At 42.4% G+C, this 14,797-nt stretch overlaps 1 protein-coding gene across 1 annotated transcript in view; it reads left to right on the forward strand.

The window, feature by feature from the left end:
• lamc3 (laminin, gamma 3) overlaps positions 1-14,797 on the forward strand; it is a 134,246-nt gene that overhangs the window by 18,152 nt on the left and 101,297 nt on the right. Inside the window, 2 exon segments of the mRNA XM_037753305.1 lie at positions 11,617-11,661; positions 11,663-11,748. Of these exon segments, the coding sequence (XP_037609233.1) occupies positions 11,617-11,661; positions 11,663-11,748 (131 nt within the window).

Below are 14,797 nucleotides of genomic sequence, written 5' to 3' on the forward strand. Positions count from 1 at the left end.
ACCTTACAAGACACAAGCGGACACCCTGGTTTGGTGTGTTTTATGCATGTTTGTTATCCCAAGGGGTTTGCTTGAACGAATATTCGAAAGAAATGAATACCCAGCAAATGAATATCTGAATAGTTGAATATTGGGGTCCAGCCCTCCAAATGATCAAAGCATTTAGCCACACTCGTGCCGTTGCTCTAGGAATGGCAATGTCGGCTGGTCTGTCCACCACTTTGGTCCAGACTGAAATATCTCATCAACTATTGGATGGATTAGACATTCATGGTTTCTAGAGGATGTATCCCTTAAGACCTTAGGACCTTAGTGATCCCCTGGCTTTTCTTCTAGTACCACCACTATGAGGTTGACATTTGTGGTTTTGAGTGAAATCTCAACTCAAGTCTCAACTATTTTATGGATTGTCGTGAAATTGATTACACACATTCGTGTTTATTATTGTATTAACTTTAATGCCATCATCAGGTTGAAAGTTTTGTCCAATGCTTTGGTTTTAGCACTGCTATGCCTATTGTGCATCTGTAAGACTATGTAGTAGACACTACGGATGCTCTTCATGTGGACCCCGGCACGAAACTTTTGTCTGGACGGTGTGGAGTTACTGTTGTAGCCTACTTGAAGGCCTTCTCTTTGGCAATCTACAGTAGCATACAATACAGGCATTGGTGTCTCAGAAGTAGAATGGGTGGTCCACCAATCGGAAGGTCGGCGGTTCAATCCCCGGCTCCTCCAGTCCACATGTCAGAGTATCCTTGGATACCCAAATTGCTCCTGCAGGCTGTGCCATCGGTGTGTGAATGAGTATTTAGAATAGATCCTGATGGGCAGGTTGGCATCTTGCATGGCAGCCTCTGCCATCAGTGTGTGAATGGGTGTGTGAATGCTGACATGTGTGAAGCACTTTGAGTGGACAGAAGACTAGAAAGGCGCTACATAAATACAAGTCCATTTACCGGTGTGTTGTTCCAAAATGAACATAATGTAATTTCAACAGAAATAACAGGGCAACTTAGTACCTGTTGAATCTTTGAAAGACTTCAGTGACTTCAAATTAGAGTTTTCAGTGGCTCTAAAAGCACTTCCATTAACACAACACACCACCTCTTCTTGTTCTGGCTCCTGAGAGGTGCAGTGCGGTTCCAATAAACACCCTTATGACTCAGTCTATTGAACTGGTTTTGCTTTTTACACTTCAGAGGACTCATCCTTAAAGTCTTCCGTCTGTTTGTTTATCGGGGAGAGTTTGATTCCCAGGTGGTGTCTGTCCCACAGCTCCAGCTTTTCCCTGGTCTCTTCTTGTCCAGGTCAGCAGCTCACAGCTTTCACTCTCTGAATGAGGAACAGCAACAGTCTGTTCCTCAGTCAACATCTCTGTGATCATTGCTGCTGTTCTTTGTATGTGGAACCAGCGTGACCAGCTGGATGGAGAGAATCAAATCAGTGAATTAATGCATTAGTCAGTGTGTGGGGAAAGCTCAACAGTATAGCACATGTCTGCCTGTAGCTAATTATGTTCTCTTCTATAGGTGGTAGTTCTCAGAAGACTTCATTCAGCACTAAACATCATGTAATATTATCTATCCCAGGACATCAAATCTTTCCTGAGGTAAAATGTAAAATACGGTTACATAAATGACTACCATAAAGTGCTGAATAATGTATTGTCTTTGTACAAAGTAATTAAGATCACTATCACAACTCCCTATCAGATTTCATATATTCAGATGTGAAAACTGCTGTTACACATAAAATAATCATGTAGAGAGAAAAGAGTATTTCCCTTTTGAACAACTTGATGTGTAGACTGCATCCGATTTAAGCACTACTGAAGTATAGATAGACATGACTGAACACAGCCTTTATTATTGCTGAATACACATTATTATTGAATTCATGTTATGGAAGCTTAGCAATGACAAATGCATTCAACTCAAAACAACATAAACAACCACTTACCAGCTAAACAGGTTATTACATAATTTGCTTCAATTAAATAAAATAATGACATTTATTTGCACTGTTAAATGAGTTTTAACAGTGCTGCTTTAATTTCAACAAACTTTAGCCAGCAATTGCTCTGTTGATTGTAATTAATGTATGGAATATACAAGCCAAGTCGTTCTTTTATTTTCTAGTCAGTCTATTCATGGGTTTCCCGTACCTACCTTAAAAGCTTTCTTAACAACAGGTAATAACAGGCTCGTTGGAGATGAACCCGCTCCTCGCTTGGAAAGTAGAAGAGATCAGGCGGCAGCAGCAGGGGGGGTGGAGACTGAAAGCTGCGGTCTAGTCAGACAGTTTCCAGCCGTTTCCAGCAGCCTTCAAAGAGTTTACAGGAAGTCACAGGATCTGTAGGCTACTTGTAGTTTTCAGGCCATGTTGGATTTATTTATATTTGTTTGTAAATCTATGTGGAAATGTGCGTGTGTCTGGCATTGGATTCTATCCTTTATTCTTTTTATGTCCGCCTTGTAAAGCACTTTGTAATGAACACTCGTTTTGATAAGTGCTATATAAATAACCCTCATTATTATAATAATTATTATTATTATTATCATAATTATCAACTACACAAGATGTGTTTGTTAACAGTTGAAACCTTCATTGCACAACATGAGACTAATACAATCTAGCATTAAATAGTACAATTACACAGAAAGTTGTGACTTTTCTACAACATGTGGTGTTTGCTGTCAACACTAAGAGACAATCAGCTCTTTGATCAGGCGACAGCCAGGCGTTTCCCATAATGCCCTGGGTCTGGCAGTCAGTGGAGAGCAGCTGCGGCGCCTGGCTCTAAAAACTGCGGCCGCCTCGATCTTGTGAGGTTATCGTTGCCCACGTGTGCATGACGTCAGAGCGAGTCGGACACAAATCTAACCGGCATGCATTGCGCGGCGATCGCCGGTGATCGATTGTGGTGCAGGCCTGGCATCTCCAACCTGCCTGTTGTAATATCTCATTACCTTTTTAAACCTTTGATGTTTTCTTTCATGGGTGAGGCCATGTAAATAACATAATAATAGACATACGGGTGGGTGGGTGATCAGTAAGGAGGCCATAGTTACATTAAAACCTGGCTACTAATGCTGTTGTTGGCTGCATTTCAGTATGCTTTGGATGACATCGACCCACTGATTATAAAGCTGTGGGGGATCAATATAAGCCAAGAATACATAGATTGGGTGGCAAATCTCTCAACAGACCTGCCAAACAGCCCCTTCTCCTTCACGTCCACTTCCCTCTCTGACTTCCTCTAACAACACGGAGAGGAGTCCTAATTGACTGTGATCTGTTCTCCCATTAGAATAAAAGGCGGATCAATTGCACCATTTCTTTCATTAATCTCTGATTCCCTTCTATTTTAAGGGTGATGGGACAGATGGGTGTAGTGAGCAAAGGCAAAAACACATCAGCCATCCTATTTGATGCATAAACAAAGCTGGTGGAACGTAAAATAATATTTTCTTTTCCATGCGGTGAATCATCAAAAGAAAAGGCTGGTGGGGCGTTCTCTTCTTTAATGGTGACATACTGGTTCCCACTTGAGCTACAAATACTAGAAAAAAACAAGAACAAAATGGGAAACTTAACACAAGGGCGAGCGTTGAGAGCAGCAATCGAAAATATAATTCCTACAACAGCACTATTCTTGAATATAAGATAGAGGGCGATAAAAAGGCAACAGAGAGTGAAGAGCATGGTGAGGTTATAATAGCTATTGGTTTTAAAACAATAAATCAAACCCTTACACAATCCAAAAAGCTACTTTTTTTTCTGTAGTGTAATCACGACGGCATATTGGGGCCATTGTAGGTAAAAATAATAATATCACAGAGCCAAGGGAAGGGGGATAATATTTTGAGAAAAAACTCTGACTATCCAAGATTAAGACATAAATTTATGAAAAAAAACACAAACTTGCCAGATTATAAAGTCATAAAATTACTACGCCACTTACGCTATAATATATAATTTATGCAGTATATATAGTATAAAATATATTTTGCACTCTGATGCTCACGTTACTCAGTGTTTAATGGTTGAAAAGTATGATGATGTGATCCAACATTGCAAGTGAAGCGATGTGATTCCTTAACAAAAATACCCCACTATTTTTCATTACCATGTTTTTTTGCACTCCACTATTTGCTGAGTTCCCCTCCTAAATTTATGACTTTATAATCTAGCGAATTTGTAATTTTTTTTTCTTGTAAATTTGCCACTTTAATCTCGGAATATTACCCTCTTCCGGCTTGGTCATTTTCGGCCCAATACGGCGTCATAGTAAATAGTGATGAGTTTATATTATGGGTAATCCCTCAGGTATCATGCATCTTAGGTGCATACAGTGTGTTGATCAGTTGTCCGATTTTAGTTTCCATATGAACGCCTGTTTGTTCCCGTGTAGACCTGTCCAGTTGATCCCAGATAGTGTCACCACAGCACTGCAGGCTGCTCTGCTATGCAGCATTTTTAGCTGCAGGGTTTTCAGGGTGCTGTCCTTTCCTGAACCCTTGCTGCTGACCTTGTGTGACCATAAGGGGTCTTTGGTGAAGCCCACCTAAACCGGTCTGTCAGGGGGCAATGTGACGCACTTCTGTCCACTCTGCTGTCAATACCAGCTTTCTGTAGAACTGTGTGATTCTCTGGCTTTTCCTCCAGTGCCACCCGAGCAGGTCAAAGTTCAAATTATGTCCAATTGTCCCTTTGGTTTTATGCACAAACAGTGCTAAATTATGCCGTCAGCCTCAGCTGTACTTTCTGTTTACTGAGAATTAGTGAATGTTAGCACACTACAGGCTAAACTAAATTGGTGAATCTAGTAAATATTACCTGCTTTACATCAGCATGTTGGCAATGTCATTGTCAGCACGTTAATATGCTGATGTTAGCGTTTAGCTCAGAGCACCCCTGTGCCTAAGTACAGCCTCACAGAGCCGCCAGCATGGCTGTAGACTCTCGTTGAAAACAAGAAAACACATCGTGATGTTGTCCTTAATTATGTCCCAGTCTTAATATGTTTTTGTAAATCCTATTATTATGTTATTCCACATAGCAAGTGTGCATCTGTTGTCATCTATGAGTCTGGCAATCTTGCTAAATAGCACAGTGGCAGCAATCACGCTCCCTGATTACTCTGTAATATCCTGCGGCTAGGTGTCGGGGATTGAACTCTTGTGTTCCTCAGAATGCAAACCCAGAAGAGCTCTTTCACAAGCGGAAGAGAAAGTAGGAAAAAATGTCGTGATTGTAGTCACTGCTAAGTCTCTGTGAAAACACGTCTATAAAACAAACCTCAGTCTCTGATTTTGTGAATGCCGTTGCTCAGGCTCAATGTGTTTTTCATAAAGCTGATGTAATCAGAGTAAATGCCCCGAGCACTTATAGCCCACTTTTTTCAGCATTGTTTGTAGCAATATTGCATTCTATGAGACTGAGCAGTGATCCAGCTAATGCGGTAAAATCATACCCCGGAGGTACAAAAGAGGCCATAGCCTATACCATATTGTGTCCGTCTGACTGTCACCAGTAGACCGTAGAAAAGGGACGCATTTAAAATTCAAGCATTAATGAACAGTCTTGGAATAAGTATTGATGTGTAGTTGCACCATAAGAACATTAAATCACAGGGTTGTAAAAAAGCCACTTCCTCTGATAAACATACGTTTCAAAATGCTTCGCGGGAAGATAATAGTGTGGACCGGATCACAATTTTCTATTCCTAGAAGTCACATTTTCAATTGGCTTTTCTTGCAATGAGATAAAGATTGCCCATTTGTGTCAGGGGTTAAAATAACAAGGTCCTTTACATACAGATTGTCAACAGAGCATAAAATGATCCTGTTTCCTCTCTGTGGCATGTCCCAGTGTGCCAATTTTCCCTCTGCTATGGCTCATACAGAACCATGCATATGTCATGAAGGCTTACAACAGGAATTGCATCCGGCTGTTTATTAGCATTTAATCCCCTGGCAGATTTAACGCTTGTGTGCCTCAGTCTGAGGAGCGCGTAGTTTCAATATAGAGACTTCACACGCTTCATCTGCTGCTTTTAAAATATATCTCCTTGTCATTTTGAGAGGTCAGAGCAAAATTACAGTGGAAAAAACCCATCTGGTGACACTTAAACACACAGGTGTCTCATGTATATGTTATCTGCATAAATATAGTGTTCTGTGTTGTACCAGTGATCTAATGTGTTGTGTTTTCATTGCCAAATGATTTTAATTTGGAATAAACACTCACCTTGTAACACGGCATTTAGATGTTTTCTCTAAAGTAATGGCTTACTTCAAAGAGGGCTCTGTTGTCAAGTTTGTAAAGCTCTCTTTTTTTTCAATAATCACGCAGAAGATGAAAGCTGCTTTCTGAATTCTAATTTAATTTGTTCAGTCATCCATTAAAACGGTTTGTCTGTCTCTCCTGCCACCAGTCCAACTTCTCTCTGTCTCCCTCTCTCTAGAAAGCTGTGTAGCAAATTGGAGATCCGGCATTGAATGACAATGAGTGTAAGGGGAAAAATACATATTGAGGCCACAGTGAACTTAAGCAATTAAATTAAAAAGTTATTAACTTTGGAATGAGGGACACTGCTCTCTTTCCCGTCACTGCCTGCAGCCAGAGGTTTTAGAGTTCAATGAAACAGACTGAAAGAGAAAGAGGGGAGAAGGGAGAAGGGCGAAGGGAAGGAGACAGGCATGTAAAGGGAAAAAGAGGTAGTGACAGACGGGGAAGAGACAAGAGAGACTTTAGAGGTGAGGGTGAAGGTTGTGAGCCCCGGAGCAGAGATGTCCTCTAAAAGCTCTTTGATATCGTCAGCTAAGTTGCCGTGCGCGGTCTTGTACATGTCTATGTGCGTGTGCACCTGCTTGTTTCGTCATTAGACCGTTATTGTCTTAAGCAAAGGACTGGCTCATTGCCACTCTCAACGCTTCAGCCTATCCCTAAGTCAGCATCATTGTAGCATTGTGAGCCTAAATTCCAAGGGAGTGAGAATCAAAGTTAATTAAGCTTTTGCTGTGGTTTGCACAAATAATACGTTATGGGCTGACTACTAATTAACCCTAAGAAACTGCTTCCTTTCGGTGCAGTATGTGATATTTGGAACTTATGTCTGCTTTTGCTTACCCAGTTAGCACTGTTCTACCAAGCATAACTAATAACTCCTCCATATGATAATGGTCAATGATATATGTAAGAGAGTAAGCTTTTATGCTGTTTAAGAACTTTAAAATGCTAACAATGCATTTAAAACATCTGATCATCGTTTTAAAGCATGAGAGCTGGATGTCGGACGCAATAGCAATGCAGTAGCAGTAGCAGTGTTCAGAATGGCCCCCTCATTAATAGAGGAGGGGATCTCATGCATTTTAACATTAATGATCATCAGCTGTGCTAATCATTTATTTAATAATTTAACAAAAGGTCAGGTCATGTCCATTATGTCCTTCCCTTGTTATTTATTGGAAGCATTGAATTCCAGTCGAGATGTGATCACATCCCATAGCTTCGAGACAGTCCGAATACATGAAAACAACAAGATAAATATCCCAGTGGGGGGGCACTTATAACAGATTCACATTCAGGGGCCAGATCACAAAGAGTGGATTGCACCATGAATTGCGCATCATTTGCATCTGTGTTTGCCCCGTCTCAAGGTCTGATTCACAAAATATATTGCGCTAATGATATTAACATGCCCATAGAGTTTTGTCGCTTAGTGCAATTTGTCCTTTATTTGCGTCTGATTGCAGTTGTCCATTTGGCAAAGTATAAATGCGTTTGAGGCCAATGTGTGGGTTGTGAGTGGTGAGAGTCAGCCTGAGCCGGGGGTCTTCTTGTCAGGGAGGGTTGGCCAGAGTTACACTTCCATCCAAACCTCCCAAAGACAATTAAGGGCCGTTCACAATGCCACGTCTAAAACACGTGAGATGCCAGCCATGATGCTTTCATCCTTTTATCCAAGGTGCTTGGGAGGTTGCGCTACTGTCGCGCCTGCTGTTACTAAGCAACCCATAACCTGCGTGCTGCGATGATGATAAAGTTGCGGTAACTTAGCAGTAAAAGTCTCACTGACTAAACTAAACAAAGTCAAAACAAAGATAAATGGATTTCCAGCACCGTAAATCCCTCACAGTAACGTTACTGCTGGATGTGTCTGTGTCAGTTTGGACCTTTGAACCGGATGTTGTGACGTTCTCGGACGGAAAGGGTGAAGCCAGTAAAATAGTCCTGTGGGACAGATCATAAAGCTCTGGGTAGCCCTGAACGTGATTAACTTCTCCTCCAGATATTTACTGTAGACTGATATTTATGGAAAAAATGATTGGGTTATTCCTCGTCACATGACATTATCTCGAAGCGTAGCCGTTGCCAACAATGGATGTCAGCACTCAAAAAATGCAGCATGTGAATGGCCCCTAAGAGACAGGAAAGGGAAACGTGAGCCCAGGATTGGCCCAGGAATAAAAATGTTGTTTATTCTTTTATATCATGATAAAGAAATCTATTACTCACAAAAGAAATTCTCTCAGCATACTGCCCTTCGTTTTCCACAGCGTAGTTTCTATCATCTATCATACTGCTACCTATCTCTATTTGCATGGCCTTTATGTAATTCCTTCACTGATTGAAAACCTCACTTCTTGTTATTAGAAGACATCATGCTTATTTCACTATAAGCAAGTAGACAAGGTAGAAAGATGAGTAACAAAGAGAATTTATATTTAATCAGCATGGTGCACAGGGCGAGAATCGTTTCCTATCCCCTGTGTATTCTCTTGTTTTGGTCTGACCTTTTGTTTCTATTGGAAGTTAAACCATCAGTTCTTTTATTTATTTCCTCTCTATTTTCTCAACCTTACCGCCCCTTGTTTTACCTTAATTTGTTACCTTGCAGCTGAAGTTTTACCATCTCAAACCCCACCAAAACCATGTCATGTCCAGTAGTGTAAAACAAAATGAAGAATGTGCATCTGTTTTCCCAGGCAAACTGCAGTGCAACAGGTCATCAGTGTCTTCAAACCCCATTAGCCAGTAGAGCCATGTCCAAGCAGGGGCAAGTCGATAAGCGAGGGGCCGGAAACAATAGCACAGCCAGCCAACTGCACTCAATTCTGCAAACACTGTAGTTAGGGATACTACAAAATAAGAGCTCTATAGCCTTCAACAGGCTGCTGAGGCTCAGAACTGTCTGGAAATCCTGAAGTGGCACTCCAGCTAACGTAAGAGTGTAGAGATAAGGCTGGCATAGGGAGGGGAAAGGAAAAATAAAGAGACAAGGTATAGGTAAAGCCAGAGGGCATTTCAGGTAAGAACACTAAAGGTGGGATAGTTACGACTGCAGAAATGTTCCTTGCTTTAAAAATGACCTGTTAGAGATGTTATACGTGGTGCACTGAGTACACCGAACTCCACTCTGAAAAGACTTCTTTTCAGTGATAAAGTGAATTCACCGACTGACACACAGTTGCACTGAAGTCCAGTAGTCATGTTGACACCATCCACACAAGGGGTTGAAACCATCAGGACACATGTGTAGCATATTCACACAGACTGTTCCAGTAATAGGCTATGACCTCCTGATGCCCCAGCAGTGCGTCTCTTGGGACTGCAGGCACGGACCAAGCAGGTGGTCTGAATCCCAAGACCCTTTCCTTTGAAACGGGGAGGATGGTGGTCGTGCTGACAGATGAAGAAAGCCCCAAAGAAGCAGCTCTTTTAAAGAGAACTTAGTTCTAAACTTTTACTGCAGTGCTAATTTTAAGGTTAGAGAGATCAGGTTAGGTACCTGTGAGGAGAAGCCTCAGAGGGCCTCAGTGGTGCCATCTTTCTTTATATATCTTGCTACTAACCAATTAAGCACTTTCTTCACTTGCTGGACAAAGAGTCATGTTTTTTTACATGGTAATGACTATGAAGCTAAAGAATGAAAACGTTTACATTATCTCAATGCTCATTAGGTGCAGATTCTGCTGAGGCACTGTAGCTTAAAGGACTAGACCAGCTATTCCTGTGCTTTTTAGTCTATGAATTATCCTGTAAGCTTTTAGACTGACTTAATAACTACTGTACATTGGTTTCTGTCCTCTTCTCTACAGCATTTAAAACTTGCTTGAGATTAATAATACAGACAATTTGACTGCCTTTGATGTTTCATTTCATGAAACCAAAGTATTAGACAAATTTTAAATTTTGACCTGATGGTGGCGCTAGGTGAAAAACCAGGGGATCAACCAAGGTGTTTAGAATTCTCATCCTCTGGGCTCCATGGATATCTATACCTAATTTTCATGAAAATACATCCAATAGTTGTCAACATATTTTACAAAAAAGCTAGGCTAGTGGCGCTAGAGGTAAAGTCAGGGGATCAAAGTCTGTAAGAGTCATGGTGAATAGGCTGAAAAAAGGTATGAATAGTCTAATCGTCGATTGTAATAACAGAGTTGTGATTGGGTACAGAGCTACTAGGGAACATGAATGTCTGTATAACATCTCCTGGAGCCCCTGCTGCTAGCCTGGTAAAGCTAGGTATGTATATCGGGTACGCTTAACATACAAGGTAAAGTATATACATGATTTGGAAGTATACACAATTGAAGTTTTTACTACTTAGGCTGAAATAGGCAAAACCGCAGTCGTATCCAGTAGGTGCCATCTGAAGGGCTTTAGCACTACAAAGACCAGCTGTAATGCCTGAAGAACACATGAATGAATGAAGTCATCACGTGTTTTTAGTCTGAAGGCCCAGCCGCTCCAGTCTCCTTCTCTCCCATTGCCACACTTCAAAGTCAACCTCTGGAGAAGCTTCACAACACGTACAGCATTATGGGCTTTTTCAGGACTGCCACAGAGTCCCAAACCCAGCCAAGAAACAGCAGAAAGTTTCTCTTCAGCTATTTGTTTTAAAGTTGCTTCTGTTCACGAGTAAGAGATTCCTCATGTCATTTGTTCTCCTTTACCTGGCCTCACTTTTATCTTCCACCCCAGTATTGCACTTCCCGTTTGCTTTTCTCTGTTTGTGTTATTCCTCTGTCACTATTCTTTTTCTATTCCCCACTCTTGCTTCATCCCGTCTTTACCTTTGCAGTGGGCTCAAACAGAGGAGCTTAATCATATCAGGGATGGGAGCTTTGCCACGCGCCATCCATTATACTGAAGTGGTGCTGCAGCGTTGTCTCTTTTCTCAGGCTTTTTTTTTTCGGATTTGGGCTTTTGTCTCCAATTAATCCCCTTCTGTCTTCACTCCTCTTTCTGACATTAACTCAATTTCCTACACCATACTCATTATCTCCCCCATTGCATCTGCTCTCTCCCCTGCCATTACACCGTCACCCCTTGATCCACCCAATCTCCATTTCGGACTTCTCCTTTTCTTTGCTCTGTCAACTTTGGCTGTCTCACATATCCTCGCACCTCTTGCCTCTCTCAACTAAAGCCCAGTTTGTGTTTTTCCTCTTCTTACTTCATGTCCTGCTTCCTTCTGCCTCCAAGAAGCGGCAGCAGCCAACACACTGACTGAAGTGGATGACATCAAATGGTGTTTCTTGTAACATCCTTCTCACCCTGTTGGTCCTTTCTTCTTCCCTACCTGTTTTTCTTTTCCAGGAATGGGTGACAGCCACTGACCTGCTCATCTCTTTGGACCGGCTGAAACACCTTTGGAGATGAGTTCTTCAAGGACGCTAAAGTGTTGCGCTCGTACTTCTATGCCATCTCTGATTTCTCTGTGGGCGGCAGGTAAGAGACACCAGAAAATGTGCCATCCAGGATAATGTCAATCCTGAATAGCCAACACTCTATCTGAAATGTTAGAAAATGTGTGACTTTAGAGTTTAACCTTGAGCTTGGTCCCATGGAACTGTGGTTAAGCCAGAGGCCAAATGAAAACTCAAAAAGCTCTGTGGTTTCCAAATGTATTTTCTTTGTGGCCATGGTGTTTTTTTGCTTAAATAATTTTGAATTACCAGCTTCCAGCTATTTGAAACATAATGGAACACAAACCCCGTCTATTACAAACACATTTATATAATACTAATTGGCTTTGCCAAATATGATTTGGAGGAAACACAACTGGTGCCTAAGGCGGTAGAGGTGGGTGGTTGGGCATACAAAGACAGATTTTGAGGCCAGACCCCATGCAGGGTTCATGTCCGCTATCTCACACAGTGTTGGAATTAGGCTCGTAAAACAAACCGGTTAAGCTTCGGAAAGATTATAGTTTTGGTTAAAAATTCCCCTTTAGTTTACGGCAGCGCGCTCTCACCCCTCCCGTGGGTCAGGGACGGGCGCTGGTGTGGGAGGATCCCTCCTGGGACCTCTCCCAGGTGCTGGCTGTCCCTCACCGGCCGCATTTCATCTGTGGCGGTGCGCCGCGACCGGCTCTAGGTCGGCTTGGAAAGGCCCAGGGTGATGGTGGCCGGTGATGGTGGCTCGCGGCTCGAAGGTGGACTTAGTGCTTGTTGTGTCCTCTCTCCCAGCGAGGAGCGACGGGCCCCCTGCTCTCCGGAGTGACTGTCAACCGGAGCGAACTGTCCTCAGTGCGTCAGGGGTCTGCGGCGGTGTACAACCAACCGGCCCCGTCTTAAAAACACAGACCCTGTCTCATTCAGCACGCTCTGTGAATTCATATTAGGGATGTTAATAATTAAACCGTTAAACCGTTAACCCACATTAATAATTTTAACCGATTAACGCTATCGGTTAAAACGGTTAAAAGAAATGTTAATAATTAATTAAAAAGCTGAGCAGCTCGTCACTTTAAGGAGAAAAGCTGGTCCACCTTAACAGCCCACCTTAAGAGGCGGAGCCAGAGTTGCAGAATACAGGAAGTCATCTTCGGTCTCCGGCTCGCTTGAGCGGAGCGGAGGAGTTGTAGTTTCATAGCATTTATCACTAAATAAAACTGTCATCCGCCAACACACACACACACGGTCTGTAAGGAACTCACAAAAGTTACTCAGACTACGTGTGCGGCGGCGAGCACGAAGCCTCAATGCTAGAGCTGCTAACGTAGCACAAACACACACACTGTTTGTTGGACACTCGCTAAAGTTACACCGGGCAGACACACAGCTGACAACCTGCTAAACTAAACTAATGTGCGGTGGAGACTTTTACTGGGAAAGTGGCTGCATGTCCGTGACACTACATGCAGCATCGTAGCTGCTAAGTTAACGCTCCCGGACGGTGAACTGGAGACAGTGAACGCAGCATCGTAGCTGCTGAGTTAACACGGACGGTGAACTGGAGACAGTGAACGCAGCATCGTAGCTGCTACGTTAACACTCCCGGACGGTGAACTGGAGACAGTGAACTCAGCATCGTAGCTGCTACGTTAACACTCCCAGACGGTGAACTGGAGACAGTGAACGCAGCATCGGAGCTGCTAAGTTAGCCGTTAACAGTTGTCTGTTGTGCTCATACACTGCAGCTGGCGCGAGGCACAAATCTCGTCGGTTAACGGTTAATAATCGGTTAACGAGGGTCGGTTATCGATTAAGAACAATTTTCAAAATTAGCATCCCTAATTCAAATGTATTCATATCTATACAACCGAGTTCTTCATAGATCTGGCCTCTTAATTTCACTGTCAAAGTGCACCAGATTGATGCTGGTGTTTCTAAATGAATGATGTTTCCAAAGTCAGTGAGTAATCGTGTTAAATAATCATGATTTCAATATTGACCAAAATAATTGTGATTACGATTTTTGCCATAATTGAGCAGCCCTACATTCATATGAACGTTTTGCTTTTGCAGTGAATAGTTTGCAGATATTCTTAAAATAAAATGTCCTTCTTGAGTTTGTAATAACATTATCCCAGCAGCTTTACTTTCCTTCAAAAGAGAATTGAATTCACACATGTTGTATATGAACATTAGAGGTGGCAGGGTTCTGAAACACATGGATACTGTATGTGTTCAAAGCAATCTGCACCTCATCCTGAAATGCTGTTTGCAAAACTGATAAAAAAAACAAAACAGCTTGCTGTCTGTCAAGTTGCCATCAGATGAGAGTAAACCAAGATAATCCTCCATCCTGCTCCCACTTCTTTTGGTTTATTACTCAAAGTAATGAGAGAGGACGTGGTGCCAAGGACCAGGCTGCACCTTGGCGCTTCAGATAGAAGTAGACGATTAAAGTAGTTGAGATGAAGCCTTCAGACGGAATATAAATTTGATCTGACACATGTCATAACAGTTAGGATCACTGCAGCGACAGGACAAATTACCCACCAATGCCACAACACCTGGGGGAGAGACCCACGTGACACATGTTAGCCTTGTGCTTTCTGTATGAGTACACATGCCTTTACACCTCAGTGCTACACCTTGCCAAGTCGGCCAGTCCTACTCACAGATGCTGTAAAGGACTCTGTGTGATTTATACAGAATGTCAATGCAACCATAACCCAAGGTGAACTGCTAGGAAAATAAATGTGCACGAACTGCGGTGGCCACAATCCACATGAAAAGTGCTGTTCATGCATCTTTTTATCTTGGAATAACACAAGGACTCAACATATTGCACATATTTTTTGAGCTGCACATATCCTGCCTGTACAGTTCAGGTCACCTCCCTCATATTATATTCAGTTAGAATTATCACCGAGCAGCTCACGTCTACTCCAGCAGAAAGATCTGATATGTGGATTGGAAGCACTTTGGAGTTACTAGGTTGTTGTCTGTCGTCTCAGCGACAACAGAAAATAACTGGGTCTGAGCCTCAGGCAAGCACGCGTCTGGATCCGGGACAGCTGGCTAAATTTGACAGAGGCTGCCACTCA

The sequence above is a fragment of the Sebastes umbrosus genome, chromosome 19, assembly GCF_015220745.1.
Source record: "Sebastes umbrosus isolate fSebUmb1 chromosome 19, fSebUmb1.pri, whole genome shotgun sequence".
In the NCBI taxonomy this organism is placed as follows: Eukaryota; Metazoa; Chordata; class Actinopteri; order Perciformes; family Sebastidae; genus Sebastes; species Sebastes umbrosus.